General features: G+C 38.8%; 2 protein-coding genes across 4 annotated transcripts; both read right to left on the reverse strand.

The window, feature by feature from the left end:
* Positions 1 to 1478: 1478 nt before the first annotated feature.
* LOC116057714 (interleukin-6 receptor subunit beta) lies at positions 1479 to 14678 on the reverse strand. Of its 2 annotated transcripts, none has more exons than XM_035994885.1 (16): positions 14563 to 14678; positions 13224 to 13360; positions 12563 to 12567; positions 11783 to 11937; positions 8835 to 8992; positions 8595 to 8758; positions 8108 to 8273; positions 7057 to 7139; positions 6395 to 6626; positions 5971 to 6159; positions 5721 to 5825; positions 4412 to 4558; positions 3758 to 3889; positions 3492 to 3582; positions 3228 to 3309; positions 1479 to 2564 (listed from the first exon to the last, which is right to left on the reverse strand). In XM_035994885.1, exons 2-16 carry the CDS (start codon positions 13279 to 13281, stop codon positions 1812 to 1814), a joined length of 2520 nt encoding a protein of 839 aa, XP_035850778.1. In that variant the 5' UTR covers positions 13282 to 13360; positions 14563 to 14678; the 3' UTR covers positions 1479 to 1811. The 2 variants fall into 2 exon arrangements, with proteins under 2 accessions (XP_035850778.1, XP_035850779.1); XM_035994886.1 differs by lacking the exon at positions 14563 to 14678 and adding an exon at positions 14256 to 14414.
* Positions 14679 to 15525: 847 nt separating this feature from the next.
* On the reverse strand, positions 15526 to 22665 carry theg (theg spermatid protein). 2 transcript variants are annotated; one of them, XM_031310310.1, is made up of 7 exons: positions 21700 to 22665; positions 20453 to 20528; positions 20315 to 20376; positions 20159 to 20216; positions 17406 to 17532; positions 15941 to 16100; positions 15526 to 15845 (listed from the first exon to the last, which is right to left on the reverse strand). In XM_031310310.1, the coding sequence occupies exons 2-7, from the start codon at positions 20512 to 20514 to the stop codon at positions 15604 to 15606; spliced, it is 711 nt and encodes a 236-aa protein (XP_031166170.1). In that variant the 5' UTR covers positions 20515 to 20528; positions 21700 to 22665; the 3' UTR covers positions 15526 to 15603. The 2 variants fall into 2 exon arrangements, with proteins under 2 accessions (XP_031166170.1, XP_031166171.1); XM_031310311.2 differs by lacking the exon at positions 21700 to 22665 and having other exon boundaries at positions 20453 to 20638.
* Positions 22666 to 22747: the final 82 nt, after the last annotated feature.

A 22747-nucleotide genomic window follows, 5' to 3' on the forward strand; every position in this document is an offset into this window, starting at 1 on the left:
GTAATGTGATCATTGAGATGCAAGGGTAGTTTTATTTCTAACATTATTCTATCAAGACAGACATTTATATCGATAGTCTGGCGTTATAATTTATTTGCCTCGGGTGTACTGTGGAGTGGGTAAGACTGTTTTTAGTGGCAGGCTAGCAGATACTGTTGACTTGCGCTAGCCTAGCACCAGTGAACTCTGCAACTGGATGGACTGGATGAAAAGTGTTGAAAACGGTCTCCACTGATAAATAACACACTGGCTAACTTGGAAATGAGGTCCTATGTCCACAATTCTGAACCACCCATTTAATGTTATTAGTAATGCCTGTGCTTTTTCTACAAGTCAAAATACTGAATAAAAATTCCAGTCTAAAGGATATAGTTCATGCATTGACTGCACATTTTAATCTTCAAACATACTGTACAAATATAAACCGAAAATACATTAAATTCTGAAGTAATTACAGTTACAACACTGCTACAAAAGTGGCTCATTGTAAGATTGAATTCCAGTCAGCAGCGTTTCAGCTTTAAAAAGGTCTAAATCTGATGTGAGTTTTCAAATCAACATGAGATAACTGACAGAACTCTGAAGAGGTCAAACTGAAAGTACGTAACAGAAAAAAGGTGTAATATGTCGAGGGAAGAGTTGAGACAAAATGCATCAGCAAAGAGAAACAGCTGCTTCCAGGAGAAACTGACCAGCAGGGACTCGATGGATATAAAGTACACAGGACGAGACATGCTGTTAATTCTTTGTTTGCAGTGTTTTAGTTACTTCAAAGTTGAAGTCCTCTTTTCATAAAATGCTTTGGTTTTTCACATATCGGACAACCCAAAAGGAATACTTTCAGGAGCATCTTGAATTGGTTTTAGCTGTATGATAGCACATTCATCAATAAAGCAATCAGTATAGTATACAATACGTACAGAAGACAGTGTTCCAAGCAGCATTGTGTCATTAACATTCCTCACTCAAACATAATGTACAGTTCTGTATGTATCCGCTGTGTATAGCACAATGTCAAAAACACATTATAAAATCTTCACAGTGGATCAAACATGTACACAAATATAATAAATCAATCACAAATAATACAGTGTTTATTGAAAGTATTCACCACCTTGTTTTTTTCATATTTTGTCTTGTCAAATTCAAACAAAGTGAGTGTAATTAATGTAATAGTTTGATGTTTTGAGAAATATGCTCATTAGCTTTCTTGCCTGAAATGAAAAAATGAAAAGATCGATACCACTGTCATTCATGACTGTACGATAAATACAAAGACGGTTAGCTTAGCCTAGCATAAAGACTGGAAGCAGGGGGAAACAGCTAGCCTCTGTTCAAAGGTAAGCAAATTAGTATAAACACAAATCACTGTTTTTACATTTGTTTGTGTACCACATTTTGTTAACTTTGGACAGAGCCGCGCTAGCTGTTTCCCTTGTTTCAAGTCTTTATGCTAAGTTAAGCTAACTGGCTGCTGGCTCCAGCTTCACATTGAACATACAGACATATAAGTGGTATCGATCTTCTTGTATAACCCTCAGCAAGAAAGCAAATAAGTGTATTACCCAAAATGTCTCACTATTACTTTAAAGGAAAATGGGATACTCAGCATTACAAAATGTCAGAGAAAAAGAAATATCTTGATCAGACAGATTTAAAACAATTATATACATGCTTACTATGTGTTTCTGATAGACAAACTTACAAAGAAAAAATAATTCAAGTTTTAATAAAAAGTCAAAAGGGGTGTGCATATTTTTTATGGACACTGTAAAAAAAAATGTTTTAACTTTTATTTCCGTGGCATGAAATTAAACAGCAGGGGAGATGTAAGGATCACACTCCACAGGACAGTAGGAGAAATCCACAAAAACAGAGTGAGGAAAAGGTGAAAACGACGGATTGAAAGTATCATCGGGGTGTGTAAAGGTGTCGGGCTGCAGCGAAGGTAACAAATTATAGAGGCTATGAGAAAAAGGGTGTTGGGGTGATGTGACTTCAGCTGGGTGAGAAAGCAGGACGCATGACGAATGAGAGGAGAGAGTGCTTTGATGCTGTTTCAGAAAAAGACGGAATGTTTTCAGTTCATCTGTTTGAGAAAGAGGTGAGTCAGATCTGGTGGTGCTCCTGCCCTGCAGAGACACGGACGGCTCACTGTCTCCACCTAGCTGGAGCTTAACGTCATTAACGCTGACAGTGCTGTGCTGGCAGTCATTGGATAGGCGGTTGCAGAGGGATAGGAGGGGTGTAGGGGGACATTTGAGCATCTGAGAGATGAGGACATTGGAGTAGATGGAGGGGCAGGATGAGAGATCAGTGTTGGAGCTCGTCTTGGCTCTGCTTGAGCTTTCGATGCACTTCTTCTCAGATTTTCTGGTATCTTGAGGTGTCTGATCCCCTGAAACTGGGAGCGGAGAGTAGCGGTGAGAGGAATATGTTTGGAGATTACTTTGATAGCTAATGTCCTGATCTGGGTCGGCGTTCAGCAGCTCTCTTTCACCAAGCAAAATAACGTCAGAGTATTTGATTTCGGTCTTCTCTGCCAATGCAGGCTGCCTCATACTCTGAGATGAAAAAAAAAAAAAAAATCAAATTGTAAAATTTTGTTTGAGGATATGTTTTTAAGTAACATACAGTTTTCCCCTTCCCCCCCTGAAATAATTGATTTTTTTGGGGCCACTTTCGGACAGCGGAAACAAGTGAACATAACATTGACATATCTATGGCAAATTTGTTAGCAAACAGTTGCTTATTTACACATACAGCAGTTACAGAGAAACATTATTCATTCATTTGGAGTCGTGTTTCTGGCCACCTAGCGAACCCGATCTATATCTATCTATCTATCTATCTATCTCTCTCGCTCTCTCGCTCTCTCGCTCTCTCGCTCTCTCTATACAGTATATATACATATATATATATGTATATATACTGTATGTATACTGTATATCTTATATATATATATATATATATATATATATATATATATATATATATATATATATATACTGTATATCTTTAAGTTATGTTTTTGGACTCTACCAACTCCTGGGGGAAATATCTGTCTCTTTAGCTACAAAATGCTCCCCTGTGCTCCCCAGCAAGTCGCTAACTGTGTCCGTCTTCAGTTTGGTGCTGAATAGGTTGTGCTTAATGTGTGGGAATACAGTATGTTAGGATTTAGGAGAAAGTTGATATATGAGAGGGCTCAGGGCTTAAAAGGTTACCTCCAAAGTGACTTTTGGGATCCAGTGGGCCAAGCTGCTATTGGAAGGATCGGGGATGTCTTGACACAGCTTCTGTTTCACCCTACAAGATTGTTTGTTAGGATAAAGATTACAGAATGAGAAGAAAAAAAACACATTTCATAAAATGATAAACAGGTGTGCAAAGAAGGTAAAACAGTAAAAGTAGGACACTGAACTTTGAGTAGGCGTGTGTTTATGTGTCATTTAGTGTGTGGTTTCATTGGTGCAAGACAAATATCTTACATCTTATTCTGTGCCAGGCAGGCCATCAGCACCAGGAAAGTCAGAATAAGAGGAATGATAGCATAAATCACTATCCAGATTTCCTCAGAGCCTTCTCACACACACACACACACACACACACACACACACACACACACACACACACACACACACACACACACACACACACACACACACACACACACACACACACACAAAGTTAGGTTAAAGATATAGCAATATGCTTTATGGTTTTGTGTGAGTGTGTGTGTGTGTCCAGTCTTCACCTATGTACACATTAGCGATGGGCCCAGCTGCTCCGGCTCCAGTGTCAGTGTTGGCCTGCATGAAGATGTCGTAGTTACCAGGTGACAGGTCCTCTAGAGAGTAACAGAGAACGTGGCCAGGCACAGTCACTCCTGATTAAACAAGAAAGGGTACAACATGGACACAAATTTGATGAGGTGATGAATAATATGGATGGAAACAAAGAAAAAATACAAAAAGCGAAATATAATGAAATAAAATGATGAAAATAATATCTATATGCTCTCTGTAAGTGTTCACTCTACCTTCACAAGGATGGGTTTCAAAACATTTGCTTAATAATTTGTAACTGATTTCTGTTTCTGTGGTTGTTTTTGTGACTCATCTGCAAAGAGAAAGGAAGCAAACTACAAACTTGTTCTCACAGAACTACAAGTTAAGTGTCAAGAAATATGGATGACTGACAGACTTAAAAGGGTTTTCCATGTTGAATACTGGATTATGAAACAAATGCAACTCCATTCTGTGAAATCAAACACTATTCTCCTCCTCCTCAAAGACACTTTTAACAGGCCTGTTACAGTACAGTGTTTGTTTTTACACATCTGGATTCATATATGCGTAAAGTGCCGGCCTGCTTAGCCTCAGCTGGCTTAAATGTGTGTTTCACTCACTCCTGGCTGGTTGGTTTGCTGTTGTGGAGTAGATGGTGTAATTGCGGACGAAACCATGAAGCAGCTCCACAGGTACAGGACTCCATATGAGCTCCACTCTGCTGCCAGAGATCTGCTGCACCACCACTTTAGGACCAGCTGAGGGCGCTATATTAGAGCAGGTAGGGTGATGAAGATCAACCACAGGACATGTTGGGAGACAGAGGCTGGATCTCTATCTGTATTTCACAACAACTGATCTGATTCACTTTTTGCTTCAACGAGCTAAGCAGATCTCATTTGCTCTCTCAATATTGGCATACAATTAAACAAAATTGACATTGTTTTCTCACAAACAAGATGTCCTGGTCTGGATCACCGTCATGACATTATCAGCAGGTAAATCAACCAAATTGAAATGAAAACAGCAGCTGGAATTGATTTGCCACCATTTATGCTTGTTTTTGTTTTTGCATCTGTCGTATGCTTGTTGCAACTTAAAAAAGAAAAAAAAAATCAATCAGATTTGACATCTGGCAGATGTTTTTATCGAATCTTAGTATCCATGACTGAGACAACCCCATTAGATTAAATAAAGACAGATGTTTGGCAGCAATAGAGTCACGTCATGATCATCTAATCACACAAGGTACAACATGAAGTCATCAGCTTTTATATTGGACCAACAAGCTCCAATCGATTGCTCCATTTGGAATGGACTATACCATTTATCAAGTATACACATAAAGAACCTCTAATGGTGCACTCTATACAAGCTGCTGCACAGGAGAAGAATCATTGTCCTACTCTGGAAAATACAAGAGAAAATAAATAAAGCAAGGATCCAACAGAGAAAATAGTATAGGTCACTAATACTAAGTATTATTTACTTCTTATTGACAAAGAAAAGACTAAAAACAACAATAAATTGATCATACAAATAAGTATTACCCTTATTTCTCTGTGCAATAGACGTCCATTGTTGTCCAAAAAAAGATTAAATTGCTCTGGGTGACGTGTTACTTCATCATGATGAACATGGGCACTATAGTTTATTTTGAGTCAATACACTATTCTGCTGCTGCGAATAAGATCAAATGTGTTCATCAGCAGCAACAAATAGTCCCCAAAAAATGTTCTCCTGTTTGAATGTTTCCCCAAAACTACAGTCACCAGCTTTGTTAGGAAAATAAAGAGTAATTACAGAGAAGAATAATCTGTGACCTGTTTATCCTACATTTACCTACCCACACCTTCAGTAGGTATGTCCTGGTCTGAATCTATTTTTACAGCTTGGCATGAGACAATACATGCCATGTATATCACCTACCTCCTTGGCGTGTATAGATGTGAACCGTCGTGTTCTGCCCCGCCCCTCGTTCACCATATAGCGCTTTGACAGAAACGGCATAACGCTCCATCGGCTTTATTCCCTCTAAAAGATGAAAGTGCTATTTGTATTGGTATTGGTCTACTTTTTGAATTACAAAAAAATATGTTTCATGACTATGTGCATTGTAATTTCAAAATTGGCAGAAAATATTTTACACATTGAGCTGCTGTGTGTGTTGTTGGATTACCTGTGATGACCAGTGCTGTACAGGAACTATTCAGCCTTTCCCAGTGCAGGATGCTGCTGTTTTTCTCTCTGACAGCAAACCACTCCACCACAAAGCCGCTCGTTGACCAATCAACTGGAGCCGTCCAGCGAACATCCAAGCCACTGTCATCCAGTGGATTTGCAGTCATTTGCCTCAGGGCTGGTGGCTCTGAAGTGAGAAGTTTGTAGGCATGGGATTTACAATAAAAACAAATGCCTTATTTGAGAAGTTGAATATTCTGATTTCAGTATTTCTTCAAAATTATTCACCCATCTGGTATTGTTCCAAGGACTTGGAGAATCCATGCAAAAGAGCACTGAAACTGTTCTAGTGGAACACTGGAATAACACTTCACTCAAACATTGATGTCATGATCCATGGAGGAATTTAAGTGAGACCATACCTGTCTCAGAAGCTCCACGGAGCCATATTCGGGCTTCTGGTGAGGTCCCTGCGGAGTTGGAAGCCGTCAAAGCACAGGACCATCGTCCAGCAGGCAGGAGCAGGCTACAGGATGTATTCGTATGGTGCAAATCTTTACAGCTTCCATAATCAATCAGGACCTGAGTGCTTTCTGTCTGACAAGTCACACTGAAGAAGAGGACTCTGCCATTGGATAGAAAGCGAGGCAAGGGCTGAAAACCATGGAAACAGAAAGGGAGAAGTAAAAGTGAGCTGCTGTGAGATGGAGGTTTAAATTAGAATATCCTGTTATATAAGATTGTATGAAATTAAATTCTCTCTTTCTCCAGCTATCTCAGTTTTTTTCAGTTCAACCTGAATCAGACTACATGATAAATTAATAATTTCAGAGAGACATAAAAACAAATCAGGGATAGTCATTGAGAAGATGGTGATTAAAAACTAATCATATCCAAAAGTTATTAAATCATAAAACTCTTAAACTCAAAGTGATAAAAGGAGTCACTCATGACGCAAATGCACGCATGCACGCACGCACGCACGCACACACGCAAACACACACACACACACACACACACACACACACACACACACACACACACACACACACACACACACACACACACACACACACACACACACCTTCCAGAGCAGTGAGATGAACCTCCAACCATTTTTGTCTGTTTGTTTCACTCGCCTCCAGAAGGCTGGTGCTGCAGATGGAGCTGGTAAATGGAAGGAGGGAGGAAAGATAATTTGAGGGAGATAAAGCAGAATGTGTTAAGGGAATACAATGCCAAGGGGGTGGTATGCATGCTTTTGCCAGCAGTAAAAAACTGAAAAACATTCTGCCTTCTACAAGGTAAAGAAATTTCAGTGAATTTGTGACAAATTCCTCTAGAGCTGAGAGGGGTGTCAAACTCAACTTCACTAGGGGCCACACTGGGAATGACGATCACAATAAGGGCCAGACATGTTGAGTTTATTGACATGCTTTTATTTAACAAAAAAAAGTCAATTAACTTTGTATTATTGCATGTCTCATATAGCTTTCTCCCATACAGTTTGGTCGACATAAAACCCTAAAAAAGTCAGCAAAAACGTTTTTTAGCCATCGTAAGAATTTAGCAAGTCATGAAAAACAAAAAATTACATTTTTAAAAGCAGCTGCCACCCAACCGACTCACAACAACCTGTTTCACAGCCTGAATATTAAAAAAACTCTGAGTCTCAAAGTCTGCAAATCTGTAAAATTCTGCACGGCAGTGTCACATAATTACAGTATGAAAAACAGTTTCCTCATTTTATTTGGTGTGGCGCACAACTAGTCGGGCCAAAATTTCATGTGAACCTAAATTGATATGCGGGCCGGATCAAAATTTGCAAGGGGCCGGATTTGGTCCCTGGGCCTTGAGTTTGACACATGTGCTCTAGAGCCACCAGCAGGTCAAATGTGTTACTTTTCCAGTGATGTATCTCATGCTAACCTTTAACTCAAAGCATCACTGTGTGTAAGTTCAACCTCTTAGAGCTGCAAGCATTACTGTAGACTCTTGTTAAAACTCCCTAGGCTTTCCCTGAAAAAACATTTAACCGTAATATCCAGCACTGGTTTCAGTATTAAGTAGGACTACAGTGAGTGAGAGTTTCAACAAACACAAAACACAAGTTGGTCAACTCTGTTTCCTCTCACCGTCCTCTCCTGTCCTTCCCTGGCAGGCATTGCTCCACGGGCTCCAGGGACTCTCTGGGCCCATGTAGCGGTGACGAAGCCTGACAGTGTATAAAGTGTCAGGCCTGAAGAGACAAACCAGGAAGCTGTTGTTTGTCACATTGACAGTTTCGACCTGAGCACTGAACTGTATAGGATGAACAAATAGGATGAGGATTAACCCAAAGGTGCTACATGAAGCATTTTAATAATAATAATACATAATAATAATACATCTTTACGGTGTATTTATTAACCAGGCGAGGAAGCAAGGCAGCTTTTTACATTGTGTGACATTTGCTCAAATTTATCGAGGCATCTGTTTTTAAAATTAACATTAAAAGGGCCAGTGAGGACAGAGAAAACAGGCTATGATGGGATGTAATTATGTTCTTGATGTGGGATGTTTTGATATCTTGTGATATGCAGTGTGTGGTTTTGTGTTTGGACGTAATTGGGAGTGGCAGACCTGTCCCTGTGCTGTGAATTCTATTTGCGATTTCAGGTCTCCAGCTTTGATTTCCGAGTCAGACAAAGGAAAGTCAGACAAGATGTAGCTCCAGGTTAGATTCAGACACCGAGGTCTCCCATTGACTGACTGGCTGCTCTTCAATGTCACTGGAGACAACATCACTGAGAAAGATGGGGAGAGAAGAGTGAGAAAGAAGTAATAGAGGAATAATAAGAATGCAAGTAGGGGAAACCTCACCTTCAGTCCGACCAGACTGACACCGAGGATGTGACGTTATGTTCTGGTTGTGACCGTGTGCTGTGATGGTGATGCAAAAGCAGAAGTTCACGGATGTGCCGTCCAATCTCGCCGTGCAGCTGGTGTCAGACGTGGTGCATGTGAACGTTTGTTGTTTTCTGTGCATCCCCAAAGACACATAAACACATTCACAAATGTAAAAAAAAAAAAATCTCTAGGCACAATAGTCAACAAGGAGACATAACACACAACAGGTATAAAACCACAAGGCCCTAATAAAGGCATACTCTGTCAGGCAAATGGATATGCGTGCACATGTTTCAGATGAGTGTTCACATTTGCATGTGCTGCCACACACCCAACCATAACTGTGCAGAAATGTCTGCCATCTCATCTCCATTTGAAATACGATGTCACAACTAATTTTGTGCACAAAAAAAGAGCAGACTATAATATTACCCAACCAACCCAACGATCGAGAGGTGGATGTTGTGGGTCTTTTATCATCTAAATGCATCACACCCACCGTTGACGACTCACACGAATGGGAGATTCAAATCTGATTACAAACTCAAGCATTTGCATACAGCATACAGAATTATTATCAACCAAAAATGCTGGCACAAACTTGCAAAGATGCAAAAACACAACGGTTTGATATTGATGAAGAGGGACATGGCTTATCCAATTTGACCGCTTAATTTGAAATCTGTCATAAACACTGATAAACGGTTCAAGATTCAATGTTCACTTATTGTTATTCTACAGCACAGGGTTGCACAATGAAATGCAAGTTATAGCCCTTTCTTCCAAAAAAAAAAAAGTACGGAAGTAGTACGGCTGCTCTGTAACCTGGAACACACAATGCAGTTAAATGTTTGGCTAGCGAGCAGCATGTTGGAATGAAAAGTTGTTAACCTAACTGCATGTTATCTTGAGATAAAATAACTTTTATCACAATAGATTTTGAAAAAAAAACATCCCAAGTGCAGAAAAGGTTAGGTGTTTAGGGTAGAATACTACCAAGCAATCAGAAGAAATGTGTGAAAAGGCTCAGCTTTCCAAGTGTAAAGTAACTGAACATATTATATCAGATATCAAAGGTAGGCCTACATCTAAGACACTATCAGACTGTCTGTTTCCTGATTACCAGCCACTCAGTTGATACTGTATGCTTATTTCAGCTCTACAGAAAGTCTTAACTTCACAGGCTGTAGACATGTACAATGGAAGCTGTTTTCAAGTTGGGTTGTACTATCATAAAAAGAGTAAATAAAACCTGTTTGTCACTCTCTCTGGGAACTGTATCCTCTAATGCGTAAACTTAACAATAATTGGTTAAAAGGCAACTACCGTTTTTTTTCCAACCTGGTCCAGTATCAAGCAAGATCGCTGCAGTAGGCAGCGCAAAAACAAGCTACAATGTAAGTTAATAGGGCAATTGTCCAGCTTGTATTTACGTTCACAAAATCGGCTCGTTTTGCCATTGACAGGCTCAGATTAATATTCTAAGTGTCTGACAACATCATGGAAAGGATGTTAAAGAGTAAGATCCTTTTTTTTTAAACACAAAAACATCCGCGAAATTGCGTTCGCTAAAGCCACCAGACCACCATGTAAATAAACAGTAATTTTAGCATTGTAAAATACACCTCATTCAAAGTTGACAGAAACAAAATAAAACTATAAAATGCCGCTTTGGGTCGTCTTTTCACTTTTCCAACCATCACAACGCTAATTTTGGTTGAAATAAACACATAGTTTACCGATTTACATGTGAAAATATGTTGGCTCTATACATACTAAAAGTATTGTTTTTTTACATGGAGTCTGACTGGAGTCTGATGGAGCGACCTCAGAGCTGTTTCTGGTTAAACAGAAAGGTCTTAAAGAGATTTTATCTTTGTGATCCTTTCCATAATGTTGTCAGACACTTAGAATAATAATCTAAGCCTTTCAGTGGCAAAATAAAGCACTTTTAATGGACCAAATTTACGATGCACATTTGCCCTACAGGGTTAGAAACCAATATATAGTATTTATCCATTATATTTAACCTCTAGGTTAGCCATTGTTAGCAATACCAGTTAATAACAACGCATTATGTGCTATTCACGCGATTTGTTAACAATATGGAAATTAAAGAACAACACCAGCCTTGTCCTTTAAAGAAAATAAACGGAATAAATGTGTGCAGAAACAAAAGATGCAAATGCTTCCATACAGGGCACAATGGCTGACTGAATGGGTGACAAGTATGAAAATGATCATACGCTATGGCCTTCACAGACACCATATCCCAGTTGAAGACCTAAGGGTTTGACAACATCTCTACCTTCAAAAACAATTACAATACTATCATATATCTTTGAAGAATGGTGTTCAGCCCTAAGAGTACCAAATACTTGGAGAATCTGTGACGAGGAACACTACAGCTGTTATGGAGGTTTGTGGTGGCCTTACAAGACACTTTACATTGTTTTTCCCTTTAATTTGTCACCCATCTGTAAATGTATCTGAATATCATTCAGGTTGAAGAAAATACATTATTATTACTAAATCAAAGTCAAACATTGACTACATGAATAAAAAGGTATTTTTTCAGTAAGATAAGGGGGAATTTGTCTTGGACAACAGTATCTGCTGTTTAAAGAATTCAACACAACATAGTGCATACATACATACATGCATGCATGCATGCATACATACATACATACATACATACATACATACATACATACATACATACATACATACATACATACATACATACATACATACATACATACATACATGCATGCATGCATGCATGCATACATGCATACTGTACACAGACATACATACACTGCTAGATCACTGCATGGAATATGCATGGAGTAAAGTATTGTGTCCACAGTTTCACACACTTTCACAGACTTCTAACATATTAAAGGAATGTTTTGCCTTACGCTAACATCAAATGAACTTGCAGAGTGTAGTCTGTCGTTGGGGTGTCTCCAGCCTCCCAGCGGCAGGTGACGTTATATCGATGCAGGAACATACAGCCAATCAGCTGAGGGAGTCGGGGGTCAGCTTTGGAGGAGTTAAAAGGCAAGGCTGAAGATGGAGAGAGGCTGGAGTTAACAGCATGGAGGGGCAGATACTGAAAATCCTCCATGATGTTTGGAGATTTGGGTTTGTCATAAAGCTTTTAGTATATTTCATGAAATGCACAAGCAGTGGTTTGGAAAAACAGCATCAAGCAGAGCAGGCTTTTAGGAAAGGAAAGAAATTAGAGATAGATTTAATGAAAGAAAAAAAGAGGAACGTGGGATAGATTAGCTGTTAGTGAATCTGTTCCATGAGCCAACTGTTGCCAAACGTCAGCACTTAAATCTGCCTTGACGAACTTATTGAAACAAACCTTGAAAGAATTATTATCTCAGTCTAATTCAACCATTAATGGCAGAACCAATCAGTGTCTGGCGAGGAGCTACAGACAGCTTGGTTTAGGTGTGTGTGACGGCCGCGACTGATCATTCAAAACAACAATGGCAGACGTGATGAGCAGATGGTTCATCCAGTCAGTGCCTGCCCTTTTCCAAAGTGTTTCCAATAACGGCTTCTCAGTTGGCCCTGGCTCCTCAGGTTAATTAAACCATGTAGGATGCATGTGATTGATCTTCTGTCAAATATTTATGAATGTGCTTCGGTTGCTATTTGGCCTAAGGTTTAAACAGAAGTTCAGACAAGACTGTACAAGAAGTTTAACTTTCACAAGTGTCCTTACTGGCTCAGCGTGCACCTAGGTACAGTATGTGTGGGGATGATCAACATGATCATACTATGTCTTACATACCGGTAGATTGAGCGCATACTTTTGAATACATACTGTGTGGAGAAACCATTCCAGTTTAGTTGAGTTAACTTTAGTGTCACAATGCTGCTGGATCAGTGTTTCATTTGTTCATGGTGGTCAATCTTCGCTATTATTTACCTTTTTAATATATTTTTTTGATGAGTTGCTAATTTTGCCTCACAACATTTTACTGTCTCTTTGAAGCGGCACTTATTAGTTTTGTTTGGGACAACTTGTGGACAGAACTTCACAATAACGCCAACTGCTAACTGTCAAGTTTCTATTTACCAGACTTCCTGATGCATTGTCTGTCAGAACCAAATAAACAAGTTGATAATAATTGTCAGACCTATTGATACATTGTAGCTATCCAAACCAGTTAAATCACATTAAGATTGGTTGTGGTAATAACGTACTTCCTGCTTGGTGACGTGATCTAATTTACATAACGAATCATCATCGCTCTTCAATCAGGATTTGTACCCTTCAGCCATGACACTGGGTCTAACTAAGTCAGTCTACTCTGGATTTAAAAAAGGAAAGGATGTTACCCAGGGTGAGTCCGACCCCCAGCAGGCAGGACCACACCACAGCCGAGCGCCGCTCCATAACACCAACGGGTCTCTCCTGGCAGTGCAGCCTGTCTCACTCACTTTCCCCCATCACACATACCAGCCTCACTGAACAGCTAAATAAAAAGGAACAACATAGTAAAACAAGTTTCACTACATCTTCCACTTGCCACATAGAAAACGTTTCACACAATATGAAAAGCAGTTTGTCCGAGTAGACAATTTGACTTGAAGTTGGTGTGTTGGGTTTGAGTGTGTAAATGTCTTGGGTTCTTTAATCAAAATAAAGACAGAATGTCAGGTCTGACTTTTTACCATTAACAGTATGTCATCCTCACCTGGGTGCAAAATCAACTTTTTTGTCCACCAGGAAAATGGCTAGTGAATAATGTTTTTTTTGGGCTGATGAGTTTAGCAAATCTACGAGCCACTTGCATATTTTACCAGCGTTTGGCTGTTGGAAGGTGCTTGTACCCTGCTTGCGTGTAAGAGCAGTCATCATGTTGGTGCTACAAACATGAGTGAGCAGCCCCATATTTAAAATTCAACACCTCTTTGACCCAGTGTCCACAAAACTGAACACAAGCTTTACAAATATGTATCCTATATTCATAATTTGACAAGCAGAAATACAAAACACTCACAGCAGAAGGACCCCTTCATTATATTATTGGATTATTATAACGATTCGTAGCAGCATTTTAATGTTGCAGCTGGTGGAGACGACGTTTACATCATAACATATATATATACTCAACTGATTACTCAGTTATTTGTCCATTGTCTTTTCAACTTATAATAATTACAATTAGGGTTACACATGTTGATCGTTTTCAGTTTCCGCAATAAATCAATAGAGTTTAGTCTTTAAAATGTCAGAAATTGTAACATGCCCTTTACAAGCTCCTTGATTCCAAAATATCTTCAAACGTCACTCGACCAGCAGTCCAAAAACAATTATATATTTAATTTGCAAGGATATAAAACAGAAAAAAGGCAAAAAGTCTTCACCTTTTAGACGCTTGAACCAGCAAACTTTTGCTTTGGAATTGCTTGAAAAATAATCAGTATCTGACTATACACAAATAAACTTCATTAAACTTGAATACTTTTGTTTTAAAGTCTAGCTATATACCATTACTTCTATAAGTTATTAAGATCTTTTAAGTAAAACCATTCACCTTTGTCAATTTGCTGAAGAGTTACATACATGTGTCGTTGAACTGAACGTGAGACTTTCTCGGTGAAGTTCAAAGACACGAGAGATACATGAAACCAATGACTGGGAAAGGTTTGAGCCAATACCTCGTCCACTTACCGCTGGGAGTTCGGACAACACGCGCGTCTCACCGAGTCAATCAGCAGCGATTATACAACAGCAGCAGCCTGTCAGCTTGTAGTAAAACATCTGTTCCGCCCCGCTGTTTGTCAGTGCCCCGGGTCTCGTGCGGTTACAAAACTGGGGTTCGGGGTCTCCTGGACGAGCGTGGAAATCTTTCCGCCGAGGTCCGAAATGAGGATTTGAATTCCACGATTACTTAATCCACATGAAATTGAAAGAACTAAAGAATGAGAATATATCTATAAAATAAGGAAGTAGATTACACTTTCTCTACTTTCAGTGCTGGGTTGCACTGCACACAGTTTAGACAAACTCTCAAATGAGATTCACTCATTGATTAATCTGGATTTAGGATAATGTTACCAAAACCACCTTCAAAGGGCTTAACCGTCCTTTTATCATATGGTTCATCTAGCCTTTTAAAATGCAGCCTATTATTTATGTCAGCATTTCTCTGCAGAGCTGACTCACTGACTTGACTCCCTGCCTGCTATTATCAATAAGAACAACAATTAAGAAGAGAAGGATATGCTGCAGGATGTGTGTTGAATGATGTCTCAAAGCAATTTTAACTGCAGTGAACAATACCTCCCTCTCTGTTTGTTTGATTTTTCATGATCTAACTATGACTTCATGCAGTTAGCCAGGTTGTCTTTTTCATAAATTTATAATAGCACTGCACATTGGATATTAAAATGCATTATACACATACACTGGTATGTGTGTGTGTGTGTGTGTGTGTGTGTAATACATTCATCACGGCACTTAACAAATTTTGATTGATGCCCCAAAACCAGTGCTACTCCAACCAACTTCAGCTTTATCCTTAAATGTTGCAGAACTAGAGATTGTAGTTTTCAATAAATCCATACAGGATGCTGCTGTACTGTTCTACCCATGTGTATATTTGTGTAACTGAGCAAATAAGAGGCCTTTGTCACAATTTTAGAACATATTTATCACAATAAGGAAAAGGAGAACAATCAACACTTCTCAGGGGACTTGACCTCATCCCTACTAGTTTGAGCTACATTTGCGAGGCAGAGGCAGACAGAGCTGTTGTATCCGAGGCGACGGGCTAGCAGACCGGGCTGCCCGGCTAACTATGTAAGGGTCGTATCCCTCAAACAGAGCCTTCCTCTCTTTGGGACTGGACAGCTCATGAAGTCTCGGGCTGGCTACGTAGTTCCTCGCTGCTCTGGAGACGGGCCAGCACACCGAGCGCTCTCCTTCAAACTTGGGGTGGTCGAACTTAGGGGCTGAGGAGATAAAAGTAATCATGTCAAATGCAATTTTTAAAATGCCACAATAAAGTACAATTTTATCAGATTGGAAGATGCAAAAACAGACTTACTAGCAAGTAGCTCTATGTGTGCAGAGGCTTTGCAGGGTATGTGGGTCATCGGTACAGGTTTAGATTTGGGGCCAGAACCCTCTAGTACCAGTCTTCTTTTTGGTTGGGCAAGCTGGCAAATTCGTGAAGTGGCGACTGCCGTCTGTGTCACTCTGTTCAACTACAGTCACATTTCAGGCCATGGATTATTTTATATTAAACACACAAATCAAATGGGTAAATTAAAACAAAAAAATTCAGTGGAATTTCTCCCTCTGCTGACTAATGTCGTTCAGCAATATAGATAACAGCAAATCATAAATTATGACTTATTAGACTTATACAACACTAAGGGAACAAGGGAATTTCCCGTGTGGGATCAATAAAGTATCTTATCCTATCTTATCTACTTGGACACATACTGTGTACACCATGTGTTAATGCTCAAGAGATAGAGATTATCATTAAAGTTGAAGTTGCAGTTTTTGTTTTTAAGGCAGATAGAAATCTGAAAGTTAATGTAAAGCGTTTAAAGCAGCCATATTATGCTCATTTTCAGGTTCATAATTGTATTTTAAGGTTGTACCAGAATAGGTTTACATGGTTTAATTTTCAAAAAACACCATATTTTTGTTGTACTGCACCGCTCTCTCTCACTGCTGCAGATCCTCTTTTCACCTGGTCTCTGTTTTAGCTACAGAGTGAGACCTCTTTTCTTCTTCTGTACTATCTTTGATTGCACTTGGACATGTGCAGTAGCTCAGATGTAGATCATGTCAGCTAGCTAGCTCCATAGACAGTAAAAGAAAGGCTGTTTCTACAACTTCGGTCAGTTACAAGGCAGGATTAGCTGGGGGACTTCTAAATGAGGGCGCACATGTAAGTAGTTCTTTTGTAGATTATGGTGTACTTGTGTGTGTTGTAGCAGTGCTTTGCTATTGAGAACGAGGTAGCATGCTAGCGTTAGCATTAGCGTTAGCATGCTAACACTAACGCTAACGCTACGAGCTAATGGTTGCGGTTAGCCTGCTCGTTTCGGCTTGTGACGTCACAAGCCGTGCCGATTTTGAACAGCTCACCCAGAGATTGAAGGCAGGACACATTCAGAAACCGTATCTCACTCTAAACAGCATGGATGGATTTTTTTCAAAGTTTGTATGTGTGTGGAAGCACCAGAGACACAACATAACACCCCAAATCCCAGAAAAAGTGATTTTTTCATAATATGGGCACTTTAAGATGTATTTATTGCCACTTTACCTGAAAACAAGCTTATAAACAACAACACAGCTGTTATATACAAAACCTAAGCCCCAATAAAAAACACACTAAGACAGACTCAAAGACAACCTAACTGACTGGCATTACTAACACAGTTGGCTGTGGAGTTTAATACACATATTCATGGAATACGTTGAAAGCTGCAGCTACCTCGTGATCTACCGCATACACAGCAGTTTCTCAGGAAATGATTTGTGTTACTCACAGGAGCAAGCAGTAGGCGATCTGGCTGCCAGCCAACTGCAGGAGCACGCGGTTGAGCAAGACTACACAGCCGATTGGAGGGGACCGCCTTGAGAGCCCATTCACTCACCTCCCACACAGGAGAAATTCTGGGGAAGGACAAAAAGATGGGTAGAGGAGATAGAGGACATGAAAGAAGAGGAAGAGGGTAAATGAGAGCACGAATGACAAACAAAACAGAAAGCGATAAAGAGTAACATTGGATGTGAGTAGTAGAGGAAAAAGGAAATAAAAGAGGAAGATGAGCAAAGAGAAAGAAAGGAAGGAAAAAGCAGATAAAAGCAAAAGATACAAGAGGATGATAAAAAAGTAGAGCCAGAAGGAGCTGAGTTTTGGCAGATCTTAAAGGATCCCCTGTGACATTATCTTGTCAAAAACTTAAGGCCTAACAAACACGCTGAGTGTACCTCTTGTCTCATAAAATTATGAGCAATTAAGCAAAGGTGATTTAAATACTTTTGCCAGCTAGCATGTTTGCCAGCTGCATTGTTGTGCTTCTTGGCACTTGTAGATCAGTGGAGAAGTGTGAAACCATTGACAGGAATGTGTATTAGATTGCACATGTACGAGAACAAACAGGAAGGGGACCTGCTCATAAATACATCACTCTATAGCACTATTAGTGGTCGAAACTCCACAAGGTTCCTTTTAATGAGCTTTTCATTGGTTTGGCTTGTTGACATCAATAACATAATCTACATTTCCATAGCACTAATTCCATCAGCACAACAGAGTCACAATATACTCATTACAGTATAGTATATACATGTTATATACCGAGATATATATATATATAGAGAGAGAGAGTTGTGTTCAGAATAATAGCAGTGTGTTTAAAAAAGTGAATAATGCTCAAAATCCTTAGAATAGCTTTTAATTGCATAATATCAATGCATTGGGAACACTGCACATTCAATTTCAAATCAAAACATGACCAACATTGATAAAGTTTGTTATACCTTTACAGAAAGTGAAGAGAAAGGAATATTAGGCTGTTCAAAAAAGTAGCAGTATTTGCATTTTTCTTTACAAACTCAAACATTTACTGTATAAACTGAAAAATGTCTCAAGGGTTTGCTTTACTTTGAATCACTGCACTAATATTTAGTTGCATAACCATTATTTCTGAGAACTGCTTCACATCTGTGTTGCATGGAGTCGACCAACTTCTGGCACCTGTGAACAGGTATTCCTGCCCAGGACGATTGAACTACATTCCACAATTCCTCTGCATTACTGGGTTTTGCCTCAGAAACAGCATTTGTGATGTCACCCCACAAGTTTTCTATGGGATTGAGGTCTGGGGATTGGGCTGGCCACTCCATAACATCAATCTTGTTCATCTGGAACCAAGACTTTGCTCGCTTACTGGTGTGTTTTGGGTCATTGTCTTGTTGAAAGACCCATTTCAAAAGGCATTTCCTCTTCAGCATAAGGCAACATGTATTGAAACTGATCCATGATCCCTGGTATGCGATAAATAGGCCCAACACCACAGTATGAGAAACATCCCCATAACATGATTTTTGCACCACCATGCTTTACTGTCTTCACAGTGTACTGTGGCTTGAATTCAGTGCATGGGGGTCGTCGGACAAACTGTCTGCGGCCCCTAGACCCAAAAAGAACTATTTTGCTCTCATCAGTCCACAGAATGTTGCCCCATTTCTCCTTTGGCCAGTCAATGTGTCCTTTGGCAAATTTCAACCTATTTAGTGCACGTAGCCTTCTTCTGATCGTAACAGTACTCACAGGTAACTTTAAGTCTCCTTTGATTTTCCTGGAGCTGATCATTGGTTGAGCCTTTGCCATTTTGGCTATTCTTCGATCCATTCGAATGGTAGCTGACGGTTTTTTCCCACGTCGTACAAGTTTTGGATGCCATTTCAAGGCATTTGAAATCATTTTGGCTGAGCAGCCTATCATTTTCTGCACTTCTTTATATGTTTTCCCCTCTCCAATCATCTTTTAATCAAAGTCCGCTGTTCCTCAGAGCAATGTCTGGAACGGCCCATTTTGCTGAGTATTTCAGTGTGAAATGCACTATAACCAGCATGCACAACATTTGCTTCCTTCCTTCCTTAAATATGGGCCATAATTGACCCCTGTTTCTTCACAAAATCAATCACCTCACTAATTGAACACAACACTGCTATTATTTTGAACATGCCCCTTTCAATTACAGATTCAATTACACAGAATGAGCAGCATGCATCATCATGACTGTTGGGTCTGTTGGTTTTCTATGACTCTACAACACTTACTAGTAAATTATTTGCCATGTAGAAATATCACTTCTACCAAAAAAATTGATTTATGAGGTTAGTGATGTTGGATTGCTATTATTTTGAACACAACTGTGTGTGTGTGTGTGTGTATATATATATATATATATATATATATATATATATATATATATATATATATATATATATATATATATATATATATATATATATAAACATCAATACAGTATATATATATTGATGTTTTTTTCACATTAAAAGCCTATCTATAATGGGAAAGCTGCCAGACTTTTAATGTGAAAAAAACAGCGATGGCTGTGGAAATGGACGTAATACTGAATTTATCAAAACAAAAAGGTAAACATGGAGGAAGTTTTAAGTTAAAGGCAAAAGAAACAAAAAACTAAATTGTAGTTATTTAGTCATTAGTAGTATTATGCATTTGTAATAATAGAACACTTATATTTACGTGACTTGAGCGTAGAACTTTTTATTTCTACATAGCTCCAACCAGCGAGGGGTTAACTCTGCAGAGAAAAAAAAGTATGCACAGCATCACAAAAAGCAACACAGGGCAGGTTTGTAAGTAGAAGAAAACAGAGGAGAGAGAAAGTGAGAGATGTACCAGTTTTGGTGGTGGATCCAGTCTTCTCTGGTGGCAGCTGATCCAGCCAGTAAACCGAACGACTGGAAGATCAAAAAAAGAGGCCTCATCAGAAAAAGATGGAGACATAGAGAGACAGAGGGGTTCAGTAAGGCCTACCGGTCTGGATATCTGAGTTGGTTGGGTTTGGGTTGACCGAGCATCTGCGTCAGTGTTGCCATGGAAACAGTTGAAGCTGATGTGGGAAACAAAGCATATTGCTGCTAAAATTGATCAACTATCACATTATCACCTACTTTCACAAACCACAAACACGACAAGAAACAGAAACATGTTACATATAGTGTGTGCTGTGCATTAAAAAAAAAAAACTGGGCTGTTTCTAGAATGATCTGATCCAGTTTTTGTTATGATCTGTGGGTGGTAACAGCTTCTTCTCAGACTTGAGACCTGAGGCAACTTTTAATTGTTCGCCATTTTCAAATTACCTCTCTTCCCACCCAAAAAACAAGGCAGCTGGCTTAGGCTACTTCTACAATTGTAGAATGTGTGGTTTATAATGATTAAAAAGAGTATTAGAATATGATGGTAGTCTGTCATTTCAGTATATAAGTTGCCATTGAAGCTTTACCTAGTTTTCAGAATGGACCTATAGTAGGCTGGAACATCTTGTCTAGCATTCATATTATATATTTACATTAGACATTATCTTTAATTATTTAAATGTGCGAGGAGAACAGTGGATTTTATTTCTTAAACTAGGTGGTTGCATCTTCTTTGTGGAAAAACCCATATCAGACACAAACTATCATTCAAAGCAGAATATTTGTTTTAGTGACATATCTTCTTAAGATTATTTTTTGGGCTTTTTTGGCCTTTATTTGAAAAAATAGGTGGAGAGGAAAGGGGGGACAGAGAAAGGGGATGACATGCAGCAAAGGGCCACAAGTCGGACTCGAACCTGGGCCACTGCAGTAAGGACTGAGCCTTAGTATATACTTATGTCCTTAGACAGTCTTTGACTTAGACATATCTTTATATATATATATATATATATATATATATATATATATATATATATATATATATAAAAAAAAAAATCTAAACATAAGCTAGTTTCAGCCAGGCTCTAAAAATGCGAGAATGTGCTAATTTTCTCTGGTTTATGTCAGTGTGAAATAAATGTTGGACTGTTGGACAGACAAAACCAGCTATTTAAACAAGAAACCAATTGTGATAGGAATTTTAACTACTTCCTGTTATTTCATAAACAATTAAAACAAAAAAACAATGGATTCATTTACAGTTAAAATAATCATAATGCTGAACATACAAAACAACAGATAATTGTTCATATTAAACTTATAAATGTTACTCCGTTATCTTAAAGAAACAATAATGTTTACCTGTACAGTACCTCGCTCTCTCGTGGTGACATTGACAACTGCTGGTTGCTAGGGGATCAGATGACGCTGGTGGGGTACAGTCTACCAAAGATCGTCTATGGACAGGGTGAGTCAAGATGCCCAACTCTGTCTCCCCTCAGTGCAGTCAGGTATTTGCCACTTACTCACTTAACTCAAATAATATAGTCATTCATTCAAGCTTTGCATACAGGGCTATGCATGCAGAACAAATCAAAACTTTAGACAATATGAAAACTTAAAAAAGTACAATTACCAGACAAGGAGAGATGGTAAGGTAGGGCATTAAATGAGCAATACATAATAAGCAATAAATATGATTTGTAACACAACTGATGGCCTCATTAACCTTCAAGATCTACACTTATATTATCACTGTTTACCACTAGTTTGCTAAGGATTTTAGTATACTTTGCTTTTACTGTAAAGCACTTTGTTTTGAAAGGTGCCATTTCAGGTATAGTCAAAGGTGGATACAATTCAAAAAGGCACATAAATCAGGTGATCCAACTTTCCTACTTCCATCAAATTGCATTCAAAATGTAACTCCTAAATGTGTTAAAATTGTAAATAAAGAAAATAAACCAAAAGGTAGTTTCCATCAATCACAACTTACAAAAGAAATACAAAAGCAGAGGTTTTATCTATAACAGACAATATCCTTGTGTGGATGTAAATATATAATCAACATTTTCAGCCAGGGTCTTGACTAGTTGTTTGTTGTTACATTCATTTTTCATTTTAGGCCATACAAGAGAGCTGGATGATATGGACATGTTCAAGTTGAGGAGATACACTTCGGCTGCCTTGCCTTGCCTCATTAATCCCAAACTGCAGTTAAAAGAGAAGCACATTTAACTTACCTCACCTTTACTTCAGTACAGGAAAAATAACACAAATAAACAATGTAAAATATTCAATTTGGGCACAACAATCTATTTATATGACATGCATTATGAAGCCCAATATATGTATGTCATTCATTTGAAATGTACAGACTGAGACATCGCAAAATCAAACAACACACAGA

The sequence above is a fragment of the Sander lucioperca genome, chromosome 18, assembly GCF_008315115.2.
Source record: "Sander lucioperca isolate FBNREF2018 chromosome 18, SLUC_FBN_1.2, whole genome shotgun sequence".
Taxonomy (NCBI): domain Eukaryota; kingdom Metazoa; phylum Chordata; class Actinopteri; order Perciformes; family Percidae; genus Sander; species Sander lucioperca.